Raw genomic sequence first — 19,421 nt, forward strand, 5'->3', positions numbered from 1 at the left:
TTTCTTTTTCCTTTTCTTTTGGAGAGGTTTTCGCTATAGGGCGCGTGCGCTCGCCAGAAAGACAGAAAGAGAGACAGAGAGATAGAAAACGAGAAATCACTCCCCAGGGTAGATGGCCATGCCACAATCCCTTCTCCTCCATTCTCCTCTTGGGATCTTGGGCACGCGCCCAGCATGAGTTTAAGTCACTGGGTCCTGGACTTAAACTGTGGTCGACTACATGGGAGTCCAGCGACATAGTCATTATGCTAACTGCTGGTCCCCTCTTTCCACTCTTGACTCACAGGAAGCAGTCAGCACTCTACCTCCCAATTCTGCCAACACAGGACACTCCCACCAGGACATTCCCTCTCACTTTGCTATTAGGCAGCTTTAGCCAGATCCTCATGTGTAGGCAAGAGTAGCACCCAGTCCATGTGACCAACTCACTGCCCCAGCTATAGGTCAACATCTCCATGGAGCTTACATCAAGCCGCCTGTGCTAGGGGGTGGTTTTCCTTCTTTTCACACAGAGCCCTCCCACAACTCTCTGAAGACATATTCCCAACCTATCTGCTCAGATCCCACTCAACTGTGTGGGCTGAAGGAAGATGAGAGGGCAAGAAACCATGGAGGGCAGAGCAGTTTGGGTCATTCCCTTGTGGCACCCAGAAACCTCTCTTTAGAAGGTGGGGTACAATGTAACTGGTTGCTCTTCTTTTTAATTATAAAGGGTGTATGGCGCTTACTAGAGAGGGGGGAGCACCAACAATAGGGCATGGTCGTGCTGCAAACCCCCTCCCATTTATCCATCTCGTCAGGACCCTGGGTATGCTCACACACGCACCTGGCATGTTTCTCAAGCCACTGGACTGGGACTTGAACTGCCGTCAGCCACATGGGTGGCTGTGCACAGTGTTTCACTGCTGTGCTACAGGACTAGCCCAGTCACTGGTTGTCCTTAACAATGGCTTCAAAATAGGAAGGTCCCATTTAACATCTGTTATGCAAATAATCCTTTAAGATAACATCCCTCCAAGTGGACTGGACAGGGCTGGCTCCATGGCAGAGCCGTAATGCACTGTCCAGAGATGCCCGATCCCACATGGTGACTGCGAGTTTGAACTTCTTGCCTGAACTACACCAGGTCAGCCTGAACAATACCAGGCACAGGCTCAAGGGGCCAAAATCCAACAGGTTAGATGACTGAAGAAGGGGACCAGACCCTGTGGAGGGTACTCTTCTCTCTCACATATGCACTACGCTCTCTCACATGTGCACGCACACATTCTATCAATAAAGAAAAGGGGGAGGGGGAATGGACTGGTGACTTAATGTCAAAACTCAATTCAGTAAAAAGCAATTCTGCATTAAAAGCCAAAATGGTAGGCTTCATATATATCACTAACAGACTGACTTAATCCAAGGATAATATTTAAAAGATCAGAGGAGTGAATGGGCCAGGCTTCTGCAGGCCTCCTTCATCGATATTCATATTAAACCATATTACCCACTACGGCTACTCTTTGGACTGTGACCGCCAGAAAGGCTCCCGCCCACCTTCTCTGTGCAGCATCCATAATGCACTCATCTTAACACCTGCTCATATTTGTTTTTGTCCTATTTAATTTTGTGTTTTGATTTACAAAAATAATATGTCATTTTGGGGAGTAGAAATCTTAAATCTTAACATTTTTTATGTTCTAAAGAACATTTAGAAGGTAAAAAGAATGAATTTGTATGGAACTTGAACTATTTACTATATATTATTTCTCCTCAGTCTAAAAATAAATGTCCTTTACTTGCAATAGGTCAAGAAAAGTTTTAAAAATGTGGCAGTTTATGGACCAGTCGGACATCGAGACCATGAGGAGCCTGAAGGATGCCATGGCTCAGCACGAGTCTTCCTGCGAGTACAGAAAGGTGGTGACCCGGGCCTTGCACATCCCTGGCTGCAAGGTGGTCCCGTTCTGCGGGGTGTTTCTGAAGGAGCTCTGTGAAGTCCTGGATGGAGCCTCGGGCCTCATGAAGCTTTGCCCGCGGTACAATTCCCAAGAAGAGACTTTAGAGGTGAGACCCTTCCAGTCCTCCTGACATGAGGAGTCATGGCCACTGCCTCGTCAAGCACTGCCTGTTCTCACTGGTGTGAGAAGAGCCCGTTTGTTGAGCCCTAGGTTGATGGTTGCTCTGTTGCTCCTGGGTAACAAAGAGGTCTTTGAAAGTTCTGGAGAAAATGATGTCTGCTCGCACTGTTAAGAGCTTAGTGTTGTTAAATTAGGTTTAATGTGACATACTTTAAGTACAAGCAGAAAAGGGTGTTGCTTGATAACATATTTAAAAAGGTTTTCTCTGGGACCAGCAGATGGTGAAATGGTTACATTGCTGGACTCCCACTTCATCGATTTTCATATTAACCCATATTCCCCACTACGGCTACTCTTTGGACTGTGACCGCCAGAAAGGCTCCCGCCCACCTTCTCTGTGCAGCATCCATAATGCACTCATCTTAACACCTGCTCATATTTGTTTTTGTCCTATTTAATTTTGTGTTTTGATTTACAAAAATAATATGTCATTTTGGGGAGTAGAAATCTTAAATCTTAACATTTTTTATGTTCTAAAGAACATTTAGAAGGTAAAAAGAATGAATTTGTATGGAACTTGAACTATTTACTATATATTATTTCTCCTCAGTCTAAAAATAAATGTCCTTTACTTGCAATAGGTCAAGAAAAGTTTTAAAAATGTGGCAGTTTATGGACCAGTCGGACATCGAGACCATGAGGAGCCTGAAGGATGCCATGGCTCAGCACGAGTCTTCCTGCGAGTACAGAAAGGTGGTGACCCGGGCCTTGCACATCCCTGGCTGCAAGGTGGTCCCGTTCTGCGGGGTGTTTCTGAAGGAGCTCTGTGAAGTCCTGGATGGAGCCTCGGGCCTCATGAAGCTTTGCCCGCGGTACAATTCCCAAGAAGAGACTTTAGAGGTGAGACCCTTCCAGTCCTCCTGACATGAGGAGTCATGGCCACTGCCTCGTCAAGCACTGCCTGTTCTCACTGGTGTGAGAAGAGCCCGTTTGTTGAGCCCTAGGTTGATGGTTGCTCTGTTGCTCCTGGGTAACAAAGAGGTCTTTGAAAGTTCTGGAGAAAATGATGTCTGCTCGCACTGTTAAGAGCTTAGTGTTGTTAAATTAGGTTTAATGTGACATACTTTAAGTACAAGCAGAAAAGGGTGTTGCTTGATAACATATTTAAAAAGGTTTTCTCTGGGACCAGCAGATGGTGAAATGGTTACATTGCTGGACTCCCATGTAGTTGACAACAATTCAAGTCCTGGACACAGTTGTTAAAAACTCACACCAGGCAAGCGTGAGTGCATGCCCAAGATACCAGGAGAAGGGACGAGTAGGGATTGCAGCATGGCCATCCCCCTTGAGGGGCGATTTCTTGCTTTCTGTCTCTCTGTCTCTTTCTGTCTCTCCAGTGAGTGCCTGCACCATATTGTAAACATCTCTCTTTTTTTTTTTAAAAAAAAAAAAGGGACCAGCAGTTAGCGTAATGGCTATGTTTCCTAACCCCCATGTAGCCAAACACAGGACCCAGTGGCTTAAACTCATGCCGGGCGTGTGTGCATGCATGCCCAAGATTCCGAGAGGAGAATTGAAGAGAAGGGATTGCGGCATGGCCATCCCCCATGGGGGGTGATTTCTCACTTTCTATCTCTCTGTCTCTCTCTGTCTTTCTGGCGAGCACACGCACCCTATAGCAAAAACCTCTCCAAAAAAGAATGCATCAGTGTGTGTGCGTGCATGCCCAAAATGCCAAGAGGAGAATGAGAAGGGATTGTGGTGTGGCCATCCCCCCTGGGGGTTGATTTCTCACTTTCTGTCTCTCCAGCACACACACCCCATAATAAAAATCTCTCTTTAAAAAATAAAAGTTTTCTCTAAGAGTCGGAATGTCTGGGTACAGAGGATAAAGAAAGTCAAGTGAGTGTATTAACTTTTCCAAATCAGTAGGAAAAAGAGCAGTGGTGGGAAGTCAGTGCTACCTCCTCTTCATCCTTTATGGGAAGATGCTGGGGAGGCTACTGCCTCCTCTAAAGCAGCCTCCAGGCTCCTGATCCCAGCTTCCTCCATTCTCCCAGGCCCTTGGCTTTTTGCTCCTTATTCCTGAAGTTGAGAATATGGTATGGGCTTTGACTCAGGGTTTGGCCATTGAGAGAAGGTGTATTGAGAAACTGGGAGAAAAAGATATAACTTCCTTTAAGGTGTTTAAAGATGAAAGATGTTAGTTAACAGACACAAAATCACAGTTAGATAAGAGGAGCAAGTTCTAGTATTATAAAGTACAGTAGGGTAGCCGTAGTTAACAACAATTTATTGTATATTTCAGATTAGCTTTAAAAAAGAGGGTTTGAAGGCCAGCAGGTGGCATGGTGATTAAGAAAGCTGGATGATTAGGACCAATGAAGACTTTCTGCCCAGACTCCACCCTCCTTCCCCAGATCTAGCCAGGAGCCAGCCTCCACATACTGGTTTTTTAGACAGGTCTAGGTGCTCAGTAGCAAATACCTGAAGACTTTTAGGGTCAGATTAATCCTCAATTTCCATTGAATCAGCTGCGCAAAGGGAGAAAAATGATACTGTTTCAAGATTTCAGGTCTCCTCCTGCATTCCTCTGAATGCTCAGATTTTAACTCCAAAAATGAGAAGAAATGTATAATCTATCAGATGACGAGAAACCACTGCAGAGACACAAGAAATATCAATAATAACATTGAATGTTAACTTCCGGGATTTAAATGGAAAGATCAGACCCAATAACACTGCACATTCAACAGAAGAGAGATTAATTACATAAGACTGAACTGGCGAAATAGAATTTTATGACTTTTGAGTAAAAACATTACTGATTTTATTTTTACTATGCTTTTTTTCCAAATTTAAGGATTTTGCTTTCTTTTGAGCTGTTCATAGATTCAACGATTTGTTAAAATGTTTTTTCTTCATGTTTTTCTGTTTCTTTGAATGGAAACAAACTTTTCTCTCTTCCTGGCCCCTCTGGAATTGAAAAATATTTGGAAGTATTCTTATTTTGTGACAGAATGATTATTTGCATAAATTCAATAATACTTGTTGCATTTAATCAAAAATTGAAAATACTTGTTATTGGACAGAGCTTTGACTGGAATATCATATCTGAAGATTAAACCAGAAAACTGTGGAACTAAGGTGGATCTCAAATAAGCCAACAGAAGCTTTTGGAAAGATGGCCTGGCACCATAAACAGTTCCGCCTAGCAGAGAGGATTAGTGAAGCCATGTGAAAGAATCTGTACCATAAAATAACCTGGACTTTTCCAGCCCAGCATTGTAATCAGTAGAGATTCTAAAGGTGCAGCCACAAACAGAGGATTATCTTGAGGAAGATTTTGAAAGAAGAAAAAGAGACTGATCTTTGCTAGCAGATGGTATATCACAGAATACTTGGTAGGCAGGGCCAAATTGAGAAGGTGTATGTGTGAATTATGTGCTGGGTGTCTGCTTTTCAACAGTTTGAGTAGTTGACATGTAAATATTTTCTCAAAAATTATTTAAAACCATACTGTCTCTGTTGTTATAGAATCACAAACAAAATTATAGCAAATATTTCAAACATTATCATTAAAATTCAGGTTTTTTACATTTTTAAAGTTGTTGATTAACTGTCAAGAACTATGGAGTATGAGCAAAAATTTTCGATATGCAAAGTAAATGTGGGAAAATGTAAAAATAAATAAATAAGTGATAATAAAAAAAAAATTCGACCAAGAATATTATACCCAGCAAGATTATCTTTCATATGGGAAAAAAATATATTCTCAGATAAATAAAACCTGACAGAATTTACCAATATCAGACCAACTCAGCGAGAAGTGCCAAAGGAAGTGCTATACCAGGAAAACTAAAGTCGGACACACAGAAATAAGAGTCCAAAGAACAACGAAGAGAATGGCCAGCCTAATGGTAGAAATAAGTCTGGAGTTGACTAACTTCCAGAGTTTAAATGGAAAGATCAGACCACAGTAACACTGCACATTCAATAGAAGAGAGATTAAGTACATAAGACCGAACTAGTGGAATAGAATTCTTTTTACTTTAGAGTAAAACATTACTGATTTTCTTCAATGCTTTGATTTCCATATTTAAAGGTTTTTGTCTTGAACTGTTGATAGGTTCATCTACCTACTATTTGAACTGGGTCCAAACCTTTTCCCTGGCTTTAAGTTTTAAGCAAATTTTTCTCTTAACATTTTTTGATTTTCATCTATTATAACTAAAACTGTTTTTCTTGAAATTAAAAAATACATTAAAAAAAGAAAAGAAAGGAAAACTGGATTCTCACATGGCTATCCATGGTTCAAGTCCCAGACCCAGCAGCTTGAAACTGATATTGGGTGTGTGCGTATGCATGACCAAAATCCTGAGAGGAGAATGAGGAAACAGGAGTACAACATGGCTATCCCTGCTGGGGTATGATTTCTCACTTTCCCTCTCTCTGTCTCTCTCTGTATCTCTCTGTCCCTCTCCTCTCCAGCAAGCACTCATACTCTATGGCAACAAACTGTTAAAAAAAAAAAAAGAGAGAGAGAGTTTGAGCCCAGCAGCATGGTGGTTAAGGTGCTTGATCTCACATGGCCGAGTCCCAGTCCCAGTGACTTGAAAAACATGCCAGGTTCATGTGTATGCATGCCCAAAATTTTGAGAGGAGAAATGGAGAAGATATTGCAGCATGGCCAGTCTCCTCCTATCCCCTTGCACACACACAGCTCTTGGCCCAGCTGTAGCTCTCACTTCCAGTGGAAGAAGCTTCCTCAAAATAAGAGCTTAAAAACCCCAGGAGCCAACCCAGTACCTACTGGTTAAGGGAACCAGATCTCACCTGCTGACCATTGTTAAAATCTTGACTCGGCAGCTTGAAAAGCACACAGGGTGCGTGTGCATGCATACCCCAAATGACAACAGAATGGAGAGTGAAAAAGGGGTTACGGCATGACAGCATATCATTGAAGGGTCCTTATCTCTCTCCTCTCACCTTTCTGTCTCTGACTCTCTCTCTCTTCCTATGGAGAGTGCTCACACCCTCTGGTGAAACAAAACAAAACAAAAACAAAGAAGCCACTGTGTTACTGTAGGATATGTTGGCAACAAGGGAAAACACCACCTTTCGTGAATGTTTCCCTTGGGCCCCAGCCATTTGTTTTTTTTTTTTAAAGAATTATTTAATTTAACTTAATTTTGTTTGTTGTTTGCCGTAGGGTACATGTGCATACCAGAGAGAGAGATAGAGAGAGAAGAAAAGGGCAAAAGCTAGCCGCCAGGTCTGGGACTCAAACCATAGTTGGCCATGTGGGAGTCCAGTGCCTTAACCACTATGCCACCTACTACTAATCTAGGCCCCAGCCATTTTCTCCAGCTCCATAGATTGGTGTACTTTGTCATGGTTTTCCTCAGTTTTTACTACAAGTATAAAATAACTCCTCCCTTCCTCTATAAAGGCTAATCTTCTCCCTAGGGAGCTCTGAAATAATATTACTTGTTATGTTTTAAATTTGAAGTAGAGTGTTGCTTCCTAAAGAGATGAAATGTGTCTCAGTGCAAACAAGAGTGAGTTTTGATATTTCATGCTGTGAAATGAAACACGTTTTTTTCTGGAGGTTCATGTTTTCATTCCAATAAAATAGGCACAAATATCATTATTTATTACTGTTACGATTTTGTTTCCCAAGCCAACTAGGTTATTCAGACATATTATAAACAGTGCAATAGCAAATTCTTAATATGTTTTTCTGTAGTTTGTAGCAGATTACAGTGGACAAGATAATTTCTTACAACGAGTGGGACAGAATGGCTTAAAGAATTCAGAGAAAGAGTCGACTGTCAACAGCATCTTTCAGGTCATCAGGAGCTGCAGTCGGAGTCTGGAGACCGAGGAGGAGGACAGTTCCAGTGAAGGGAACAGCTCCAGGAAAAATTCCTTAAAAGACAAAACCCGATTGCAGTAAGTTTTTAATTTTAAAAAGAGGAATGCCTATTTATTCTTTTTTCCCTGTTGATTAGACTCTTTCCTATTTCGGTGTACTTTCACATGGACACCAAATAAAAACTCACCATTTTTATTAAGCCATGCTTCTTTGTCTTCAAACGTTACCAATTCTGAATTAGAATTTACCTTTCTGGTTTCTATGCTTTCTTCTAAAATTGCTGCTCACAATTTAACTTCTTGTTATCTGTTATCTTATAATCCCTCTAAAAAAAAGAACGTTAGCACTCTCTTGAATGTCTAAAAATTGACTAATTAAATTTGTGAATTGGAGCTATGATCTTTCATTTATTTTATAGTTTCTCTTTTTTTTTCATTTTCTCTATTTTTAATGATTTATTGTTTACAGCTAATTATACACTTTCATGGCATACAATATAGTTTTCAATGCATGCATGTAGTGTGTGATAATCAAATAAAGGCTATTACTATACTCATAGTTTTCAACAAAGAACCTTACATTCTTGCGTCTTTTAGGCCCTTTTTCCTAAGCTTCTCCTGCCCAACCCCCACTCCCACACTCCCACACCCCCTCCCCACATTTAGTCTCTGGTATCAATACTTGTCTTTTCTACTTTTCTGTCTTTGAATCTTTCGATTTCTGCCGTAGAGTACAGATATTAGGTATATATTGACTGTTTGTCTTTCAAAGCCTGGCTTGTTTCACTTAGCATTAATTCTTCTATATTCATTCACTTTATAGAAAATGAGAGTCTCATTGTTCTTTTTGACTGAGTAGTATTTTATCCTGTATATGTGCCATTTATTTATTTATTTATTTATTGGAGAGGTTTTTGCTATAGGGCACGTGCGCTTGCCAGACAGACAGAGAGAGACATAGAGACAGAAAGTGAGAAATCACCCCCCAGGGGGGATGGCCACGCCGCAATCCCTTCTCCTCCATTCTCCTCTTGGGATCTTGGGCACGCACGCACACGCGCCCGGCGTGTTTTAAGCCACCGGGTCCAGGAAGCAAACCGTGGTCGACTACATGGGAGTCCAGCGACATAGCCATTACGCTAACCGCTGGTCCCTATGTGCCATTTTTTAAGTCTAGTCATCAGTTGTTGGGCCCTTATGTTGATGCCATATCTTAGCTACTATAAATAATGCTATAATAAACATGGATGTCCAAGTGTCTTTCAGACTGAATGTTTGAAATATCAAGGAGTGGGATTACTGGGTCATATAGTAGTCCTATTTATAAAGTTTTGAGAATTTTCCACAGTGTCTGTCCTAATGTACATTTCCACCAGTAGTACAAGAGGGTTCTCTTTTTACCAGAGCCTTGCCAGCAGTGGTTGTTATTGACCACAGCCTTTCTAACTGGGGTTAAGTGATACCTCATTGTGTTTTTTTTTTCAACTATTTCATTTTATTAGTCGTTATTATTGGGCACATGTGCTCACCAGAGGGAGAGAGAAAGTGAGAAAATGAAAAAGCAAGTTGCCAGGTCTAGGACTTGAACCACGGTTGGCTATGTGGGAGTCCAACACCTTAACCACCACACCATCTACTGATTTACCTCATTAGGGTTTTGATTTGTATTTTGTTTATGGTAAGATATGCTGAACATTTTTCCATCTGTTTTTTGGCCATTCATGTGTCTTCCTTTGGGAGTTGCCTACTCAGTTTGTTTGCCCTTCTTCAAATTGGATAATTATATTTTTTGCAAGCAAACTGCTTGAGTTCCCTATATATTCTGGTTATCAGTCCTTTATATGAAGCATAGTTTGCAAATATTTTGTCCCATTCTGTGAATTGTCTCTTCACTGTATTGGTTGCTTCCCTTTCTGTTCAGGAACTTTTTAGATTGATTTAATTCTACTTGTCTATGTTTAGAATTATCTTGCTTTAGGGATTTCATTTAAGAAATCTATTGTCTACTCCAATATCAAGTGTTTCCCACATGCTTTCAGAAATAGTTTTATAGTTTGAGACTTTACATTTAAACCTTTGATCCATTTTGAGTTTATTCTTGTTAATGGTGAAAGATTGGGTCTAGTTTCATTTTTCTGCAAGTGTATATCCAGTTCTTCCAGCAATGTTTGCTGAAAAGACTTACTGTTTTCTACTGGATTGTCTTGTGCCTTTTGTCAAAAATCATTTAGCTATGTATGTAGGAGTTGATTTCTGTATTCTCTATCCTGCTCTATATATCTATTTTTGTACCATTACTATGCTGTCTTGATTATCATCACTTTGTTATATATTTTGAGTTTGCGTAGTGCAATACCTCCTACCTTAGTCTTTGTGCACAGTAATGTCTTGGTGACATAGGGTCTTTTATATTTCTGGGTCAATTTTACAATTGTTTTTTCTTATTTCAGTCAAGAATGTCACTGATAATTTGATAGGAATCACAATAAACTTGTAAATTATTTGGGTAGAATTGAAATTTTAATTATATCAATTCTTCCAACTCAAGAACAAAGGATGTCTTTCCATTTTGGGGTATCATTTTTTTTTTTTTGGAGAGGTTTTCACTATAGGGCGCGTGTGCTCGCCAGACAGACAGAGACATAGGGACAGAAAGCGAGAAATCGCCCCCCAGGGGGGATGGTCACGCCGCAATCCCTTCTCCTCCATTCTCCTCTCAGAATCTTGGGCACGCACGCACACGCGCCCGGCGTGAGATTTAAGCCACCGGGTCCGAGACGCGAACCGCGGTCGACTACGTGGGAGTCCAGCGACATAGCCATTACGCTAACTGCTGGTTCCCTTGAGGTATCATTTTTAATGTATTTTTTTCAGTTTTTCTTAGTTTTACTTGTAGAAGTCTTTCACTTCTTTGGTTAAATTTATTCCTAGAAGGTTGGATTTATTCATAGGTAGTTCTTTGTGTGTGTGGCTATTGAAAATTGGATTACTTTCTTCAGTTCTTCCTCAATCTATTCATTGTTCATATTTAAAAATTGTATAGATTTTTGTATGTTGATTTGTATCCCACCACTCTGCTGATTCATTTATTACTTTTAGGAATTTTTTCATGTATTCGTTTGTATTTTCTATGTATATAACCATGTCATCTGCAAATAATTACAATTTAGCTTCTTCCTTTCCTATTTGAATGCCTCTTATTTCACTCTTTTGTCTGATTATACTGACTAGAATTTCCAATACTGTGTTGAAAGGAGTGGAGAAACTGGACAGTCTTGTCTTTTTCCAGCTTTTAGAGGGAATGCTTTCAGCTTTTCCCCCATTCAGTGTGATTGTAGTTGGGCTTGTAATATATGGCTCTTATTGTGTTGAAAAGTGAAATTTCTGTACCTATTTTTTGAGAGTCTTAATCATGAAAGGATGTTGTATTTTGTCAAATTTTTTTTCTGCTTCAATTGATATAATATGATTTTATCTTTCTTTCTGTTAATGTGGTATATTACATTTATTGTTTTGTATACATTAACTGTCCTTGCATCTATACATTTTTGCTGTTGGTTCAATTCATTAGCATTTTGTTGAGGGTTTTTATATATGTATTTATCACACGTATTTGTGTGTAGTTTTCTTTTTTTTTTTTTTGTTATGCTCTGTCTGCTTTTGGTATCAAGATGATGGAGGCTTCATAGAATGGATTTTGTAGGTTTCCTTCCACGTGGGTATTTATAAATAGTTTGAAGATAGTTGGTGTTAATTATTTTTCGGAAGTTTTGTAAAATTCAGAAGCAAAGCCATCAGGACCTGGGTTTTTCTTTGTTGGGAGTCTATTATTGACTTAATCACACTGATTGTTATTGGTCTAGTCAGGCATTTTATTTCTTTCTGGTTAAATCTAAGTATACTATGTGTCCAGAAATTAAATTTGTCCATCTCTTCTAGGTTCTCCAGTTTGTTGGCATATAGTCATTCACAGCATTCTCTCATAATCTTTTACATTTCTGTAATACCTGTTGTGATATCACCCAACTCATTCCTGATTTTATTTATCTGGTTCCTTTGTTTTTGTTTTTGTTTGTTTGGGGGTTTTGGGTGTTTTTTTTTTTTTTTTTTTTGGTTAGTCTAACGTTTTTTGTGTTTTTTTTTATTATTCAACCTCACACAATACTAGCTTTTTATTTTGTCTATTTTTTGTATTGTCCTTTTATTCTCCATTGCATTTATTTCTGCTCTATTCTGTATTGTTTCTCTTCTTCTGGTACTTTCGGAAGGCTTTTGTTGTTGCTTTTCAATTCCTTGAGTTGTGTTAAGTTTTTACTTGCCATCTTTTTTTTTTTTTTTTCTTTTGCACACTAATTGCTATCAAATTCCCTCAGCATTAAGGGCTACATTTGCTATGTCCCAAAGATTCTGGAGAGTTGTGTTTTTGTTATCAGTAGTTTGAAGAAATTTTTGAATTTCAGTCTTGATTTCTTCAGTGGTTTTAAAGTCATTCAGGAGTAAATTGTTTCATTTCCATGCAATGAGAGACAGAGTCAGCAAAAGACAGAGAGAGGAAAAGAGAGAGAAAGAAATACAAGCACCCCTAAAAGACTCCAGGCCTCAATCCCTGCACCCACCCTTCCACCAACTTTCCCAACCAGTCAGGATCATTGGTGTGCATGCTTAGCATGTACAGAGAACTTGAACTTGCGACCTTTCATATGGATACAACTTCTTCTAAGCAGCACACTACCCACTGTGCTGCTAAACCAGTCCATAAATCAGTGTTTTTAGTAGCATTTCCCAACCTCTCAGTGATTCTTATTCAGGAGGTTCAAGGAACTCACTTTGAGAAACACTGCTAAGTGAGCTGTTTTAAAGTTAGCCCTACTCGTGCAAAGCATCTGCAGCTCTGTATTTGTTCAGTTGCTCCAGCTGCTGTTTATCAGCTGACATGCAGTCTAGGCCAACGTGCCTACCCACAACCAAATGAACAATGCTGAGCTCAGTGGGCTTGGGGCATCCCTTGCATTTCTCCAAGGCCTTTTGCTCAGTCAAGCCTAACCTCAAATGGCAGAGTATGCCCAATAAAGAAATATTTTTGAGCCATCTAAAACTATTAGGCTGGGATCAGCAGTTGGCATAATGGCTGTGTTGCTGGACTCCCATGTAGTCAACTGCGGTTCAAGTCACAGACCCGGTGGCTTAAAGTCATGCTGGGTGCTTGTGCATATGTGCCCAAGATCCCAAGAAGAGAATGGAGGAGAAGGGATTGTGGCATGGCCATCCCCCCCGGGGGGTGATTTCTCGCTTTCTGTCTCTCTGTCTCTGTCTTTCTAGCAAGCACATGCACCCTATAGCAGAAACCTCTCAAAAAAAAAAAAATCCTATTAGGCTTACCAGCTTGAGATCTTTGCCATGAGAGCTTTTATTTGTAGTCATTACTCATGAGTTATGCATTGCAGTTGTCTTGAGTCCTTATGCATGTGTGTGTGTGTGTGTGTGTGTGTGTGTCTTAGTTTTCTAAAGCCTTTTCTGGTTTGTGTGTTTGTGTATGTATATGGTTACATTGAAAGGGATGATGACTTTTTTTTTTCAAAATAATTTCTTTGGAGAGACAGGATTAGATCCTAGGATGAGTTGTGACAGAGAAATGAACTTTTTGTTTCTGAATCCCTAACATATTTTTGAGAGGTTTTTGCTATAGACCACATGTGCTCACTAGAAAGACAGAGAGAAACAGAGAGACAGAAAGCAAGAAATCACCCCCCAGGGGGGATGGCCATGCTGCAATCCCTTCTCTTCCACTGGGATCTTGGGCACACATGCACACACGCTCAGCGTGAGTTTAAGCCACTGGGTCTAGGACTCGAACCGGGGTAGACTACATGGGAGTCCAGTGACATAGCCCTTATGCCAACTACTGGTCCCGAAATTTATAATTTCTAACCAATGGATGATATACTAATTTCTTTGCTGGTAAATCACATCTTTGATCTCTACTTAACATTATTAGTGGTTTTCAGAAGTGTATGGAAAGGGAACCAGCAGTTAGTGTAATGGCTATGTCGCTGGACTCCCACGTAGTCGACCGCGGTTCGTGTCCCGGACCCGGTGGCTTAAAACTCACGCTGGGCGCGTGTGCGTGCGTGCCCAAGATCCTGAGAGGAGAATGGAGGAGAAGGGATTGCGGCGTGACCATCCCCCCTGGGGGGTGATTTCTCGCTTTCTGTCTCTCTGTCTCTCTCTGTCTGTCTGGCGAGCGCACGTGCCCTACAGTGAAAAATCTCTCCAAAAAAAAAAAAAAAGAAGTGTATGGAAAGACATATCATTAAAAAACTCTGCATGGTTGGGCCAGCAGGTTGCACAGAGTTAAGGTCACTGGATCCTATGCAGATGACTGCATGGTTCAAGTCCTGGATCCAGCAGCTTAAAAAACACACTGGGCACACATGCATACATGCCCAAAATCACAAGAGGAGAATGGAAAAGTGATTATAGAGTAACCATCACCTTTGGGGAGTGATTTCTCACTTTCCCTCCCTCTTTCTTTCTCTCAGTCTCTGCCTCTGTCAAGCAAGCACACACACTCTATAGCAAACTTACAAAAAAAAAAAAAGCAACTATGCTTGACTTAAAAAAATATTTTACACCAGAATAAACTCATACTTTAATTTATTTTCCAAGGACTTTTTTTTTTTGGAGAGGTTTATTTTTGTTTTTGTTTTTGTTTTGTTTTGTTTTTTGCTATAAGGCGTGCACTCACCAGAAAGACAGAGAGACAGAAAGGGAAAAATCAACCCCCAGGACGGATGGCCACACCACAATCCCTTCTCCTCTGTTCTCCTCTAAGGATCTTGGGCACACATGCACATGTGCCCGGCATGATCTTAAGCTACCGGATCCATGACTCAAAACACCGTTGACTACGTGGGAGTCCAGCAACATAGCCATTACACCAATTACTGGTCCCCCCCCCAAGGACTTTTTAAAGACCCTTTGTAATTTAGTTTGTAAAGAACTTCTAACATGCACCTTATGTCTTCTTGTAAGTCCACAGAAGACGGCACAGAATTACATAAAATTTACTATGTCATCTACTAGTTTCCTGCTTGAAATGAACTTATTTCATTACAAACAATTGTCAATTTTATTTTGAGCATTAGTCACTAGAAGAATGCTTTTTAATGGAATTATTACCATCTGGCATTAGTTTTTTTCACATGCTTGAATAAAGACTGACACCAAGAGGATCGTGTCCCTATCTCCTAGCTTACACCATCTCTGGGCAGCAGAAGCAGACCCTAGAAAGCCTTACATTTTTCTCTCCAGACAGTTTTCAAAATGCCTGTAGTTTTTCATTGTAAAAGAATGGATTTAGCTCAGAACTTAAATTCAGTCGAATATGGGAAACACCATTTCTCTTGCTAAATTAAAATCAGAAATCCTATATTCAAATATGTTGTATTTCAGTAAGTACTGATATATTTGTAACTAAGTCTTTTCTGCTCTTATAAACAAAACAAAGATGAGAAGCATGATGTGGAGAATGTGGACCTGGTCCCAGAGGAAAGAACAGAAGTGGCACTAAAGAAAACCCCTCTAGAAGAGCAGCCAAACTGACTTAGCCTAGAGTAGAGGCAGTGTGGAAGGAGCCTGAAGGAATGAAATTCGTTTTCCTATCTTTAGTTACAGCAAGGGCCTTTACCAGCCAGACTGTATGCTGAGTATTTTCCAAATGTGATCTTCTTTGATCTTTACAATTACTCTATGAGATGGGGGTTATTTATTTTATTTATTTTTTGCCATTTAATAGATAAGTAAGATGAGACTCAGGAAGGCTAAGTGTTCTCTGAGGTGACACATCAAACAAGGTGTGGAACTGAACATTAAACCCCAGAGGACCCCAGGGGGAAAGGGGGCATTACGAAGCAGTTGTGTAACAGGACACTGTATTGATATTCTGTTATGATTGAGAGCAATTCCAGAGGGGTGGAGGTAAGTTAGACACAAAAGTTTTTCTGTCAACTCCAGTTCAAATCCTGGTCTCAGCAACTTGAAATCATGCCTGGTACATGGGCACCCATGCCCAAAATCCCAAAAGAATAGAGAAATGGAAATAGGATTGTGTCATGACCATACTCCATTAGGGGATGCTTTTTCTCTTTTTCTCTCTTTCTCTCTGTCTCTCTGTTTCTGGTGAGTACATGTGCCCTCTGGTAATTAAAAGGAAAAACCTTAAAAATATATAAAAAGCTTAATGTTGCTGGTTGGGCCTTGCAGAGAGGCAGTGATCTACCCAAGTGCTTCAGGCAATAGAACCTTCCTTCCCAGAGCAGTATTAACCGGCCTGTGTACAAGCTCTTTCACAGTTTTATCCGCCATCTTGTGAGGGTTGGTGTGAGCCAGATTGCAGAAACCTTGACCTTACTAACAACCTCTTATGCTTTGAAGATGATGAACCACTGTTGGGCAGGTTCCTGGCAAGGACAGATAGAAAGCAGGCAGTTCGATAGTCCTTGCTTCCTTGAGATCCTGCTAGCTCTGATAGTCCCAATCCTGACTCAGGAAAGGGAACTTGCTAAGTTTTCTGTGCACAGACACACAGGGAAAAATCCCAAGGTTGAGTCAAGGAGAGCTGTTCTTGCTTACTTGGCAACCATCACCGTATTTCCCAGTGACGTCTTTGAATTTTTCTCAGGCCAGGCAAGTAAGTCTTACTTTTTCCTGTTTTAGCTCCAATGCATTCAAGTCATGACTTTTTTGGTTTTTTGTTTGTTTGTTTTTCAGTTTAATATAAGGTGCATGCACCTACTGGAGAGAGACAGAGAGAGAAAGAGAGAGAGAAAGAAAATACCCTCCTATGGAGGATGACCATGCTGTAATCCCTTCTCCTCCATTTCTCTATCCTGTTGGGACTTAGGGCCTGCACACACACATGCCAGTCATGTTTCTGAAGCCATCAGGTCTGGGACTTGAACCATGTTGTTGGCCATGTGAGATCCATCCTTTTGAACCACCATACCCCTGGCTGGCCCCGTGATTTTATTTTATTTTTTAGTTTATTTTTTTCTTTCTTCCATGAGTGAAACAGAGAGACAGCACCCTCAACAGGGTCTTGAGGATGTGACCCACCCCCAGTTTCAGCAAACCCAAGTCACAGGCACACATGCAACTGACATATTCAGAGAGGCCTCTGGATATGAACATAGACCCTTCCCATGTGGATCAGCCTCACAAAGCATCCTGTTACCGCCGCATCATTGTTCAGCAGTGACTTTGTACGTGACTTAATTAGAAGGAAAAAAAGCTTAGTGATAGAGATCTCAGATAGAGTTCCACCTTAGCTAGGCCTCTCCCGAACTGGATCACCTTCAACAAGTTACTTCTCCTTTTGAACCTCACTCTCCTCACAGGTAAATAGAGAATAATAAAACTTACTTTGCAAGTAGGTTAGATTTAGTGCAAAGATGTATAAAAATATTTAACATGGTTCTTGAAACGAGGGAAAACTAATACATAAGATTATTGTTGATAATAAATATAGTAGACTACTCATTTAATAGTTTCTTTCTTATTTCTATAGTCAGTCACCTTGCTAAATACAAGGTTTCAGAATATAGTTATGAACTATTCCCTATGGGCCAACTCAGTGGCACAGTGGTAACACGCTGCTCAAGTGAAGTGAGATCCATAAGGAAGATTGCGGGTCTAGTTCCCTGGCTGACCTGTACACATCGGGCACACATGCCTATTAGTGTGGCGTGGAAGGCTGGGGTGTGATCAGGGCATGAGACCCTGTTGAGGATTCTTATCTGTTTCTTTCTATGTCCCTCACTCTCATGAAAGAAATAAAACTTTTAAAAAATTACTTTGTTATTCACTGGGCATATGTCTGTGTATCCCCAAAATCCCAAGAAGAGACTGGAAGAGAAGGTATTGTGGCATGGCCATCCTCCCTAGATTTCTCACTTTCCCTCTCTCTGTCTCTCTCTGGTGAATACATGCACCCTATGGCCAAAATCTTTAAAATTATCTGTTTCTTTCTATGTCCCTCACTCTCATGAAAGAAATAAAACTTTTAAAAAATTACTTTGTTATTCACTGGGCATATGTCTGTGTATCCCCAAAATCCCAAGAAGAGACTGGAAGAGAAGGTATTGTGGCATGGCCATCCTCCCTAGATTTCTCACTTTCCCTCTCTCTGTCTCTCTCTGGTGAATACATGCACCCTATGGCCAAAATCTTTAAAAAAAAAAAAAAGAAAGAAAGAAAATACTCCATGATATTGAGGATTTTATGTTTCCTATGCTAATTTGAATCAATGGGATGAAAAATGAAGCCCCATCTCAATGAAAGGCTTTGGCTTGTTCTCACTTCTAATTGTAAGACAGATCACATTTTGTCTCTTTCCATTAGGTTTATAATCGGAGATTTGCTGGATTCAGAAAATGACATCTTTGAGCAGTCCAAAGAATGCGACTCTCATGGAGCAGATGAACCACAGAAGGCCTTCAACCATGGGACGGAGCTCATCCCTTGGTACGTGCTGTCCATCCCAGCTGACGTGCACCAGTTCCTGCTACAGGGGGCCACAGTCATCCACTACGACCAGGACACGCACCTCTCAGCCCGCTGCTTCCTTCAGCTTCAGCCTGACAATAGCACTTTGACCTGGATAAAGCCCACCACTGCCTCCCCAGCCAGCACTAAAGCAAAGCTCAGTGTGCTTAGCAACACAGCTGAGCCTGGCAAATTCCCACTACTGGGCAATGCTGGACTGAGCAGCCTGGTGGAGGGGGTCTTGGATCTGTTTTCAGTGAAGGCTGTGTACATGGGACACCCTGGCATCGATATACACACTGTGTGTGTTCAGAACAAACTGGGTACCATGTTTCTGTCAGAAACTGGTGTGACGTTACTCTATGGGCTTCAGACCACGGACAATAGGTTATTGCACTTTGTGGCACCGAAGCACACGGCTAAAATGCTCTTCAGTGGATTGTTGGAACTCACTAGAGCCGTGAGAAAGATGAAGAGGTTCCCTGACCAAAGACAGCAGTGGCTGCGGAAACAGTACGTCAGCCTCTATCAGGTAAGGGTGCGACCAACCCTCCTTCATTAGCGCGTGCCAGGTTTATGCTCCCAGCTCCGCCACTTACCCCCTCATGACCTTGGCCAGCTTTAAGTTGACCTCTCAGTGCCTCAGTTCTCTTTCCTATAAAATGGAAATAATACCAATACCTTGCCGCTTTAATGACGACGCTGACAAGGTCTTCTCCGGAACGCTTTATTTCCCCAGGCTTCTTACAATCGTCTTCTCTCTTTTCCCCAACCCCCAGGGCCTTATAGGGCCCCTAGCCAATCGGTTCATTGTCCACGTGCACGGAAACTAATCTTCGGGTGAGGATTGGTTGCATGTACTGTTCCCGTGGTGATCATGTGCATACCACGTCACCGCTATGCCCACTTCCGTATAGTTGTTTACTTAAGTAAGGCCTC

At 41.0% G+C, this 19,421-nt stretch overlaps 1 protein-coding gene across 2 annotated transcripts in view; it reads left to right on the forward strand.

Annotated features, from left to right (window-relative positions):
• Nucleotides 1-19,421, forward strand: part of PLCE1 (phospholipase C epsilon 1) — a 318,188-nt gene that overhangs the window by 221,692 nt on the left and 77,075 nt on the right. For both annotated transcript variants that reach the window (XM_006147651.3, XM_014587535.2), the window contains exons 6-8: nt 1,791-2,049; nt 7,813-8,018; nt 18,339-19,014. In XM_006147651.3, the coding sequence (XP_006147713.1) occupies nt 1,791-2,049; nt 7,813-8,018; nt 18,339-19,014 (1,141 nt within the window). The remainder of the gene's footprint in view (nt 1-1,790; nt 2,050-7,812; nt 8,019-18,338; nt 19,015-19,421) is intronic.

Source organism: Tupaia chinensis, unplaced genomic scaffold, assembly GCF_000334495.1.
Source record: "Tupaia chinensis unplaced genomic scaffold, TupChi_1.0 Scaffold000217_1, whole genome shotgun sequence".
Classification (NCBI taxonomy): Eukaryota; Metazoa; Chordata; class Mammalia; order Scandentia; family Tupaiidae; genus Tupaia; species Tupaia belangeri.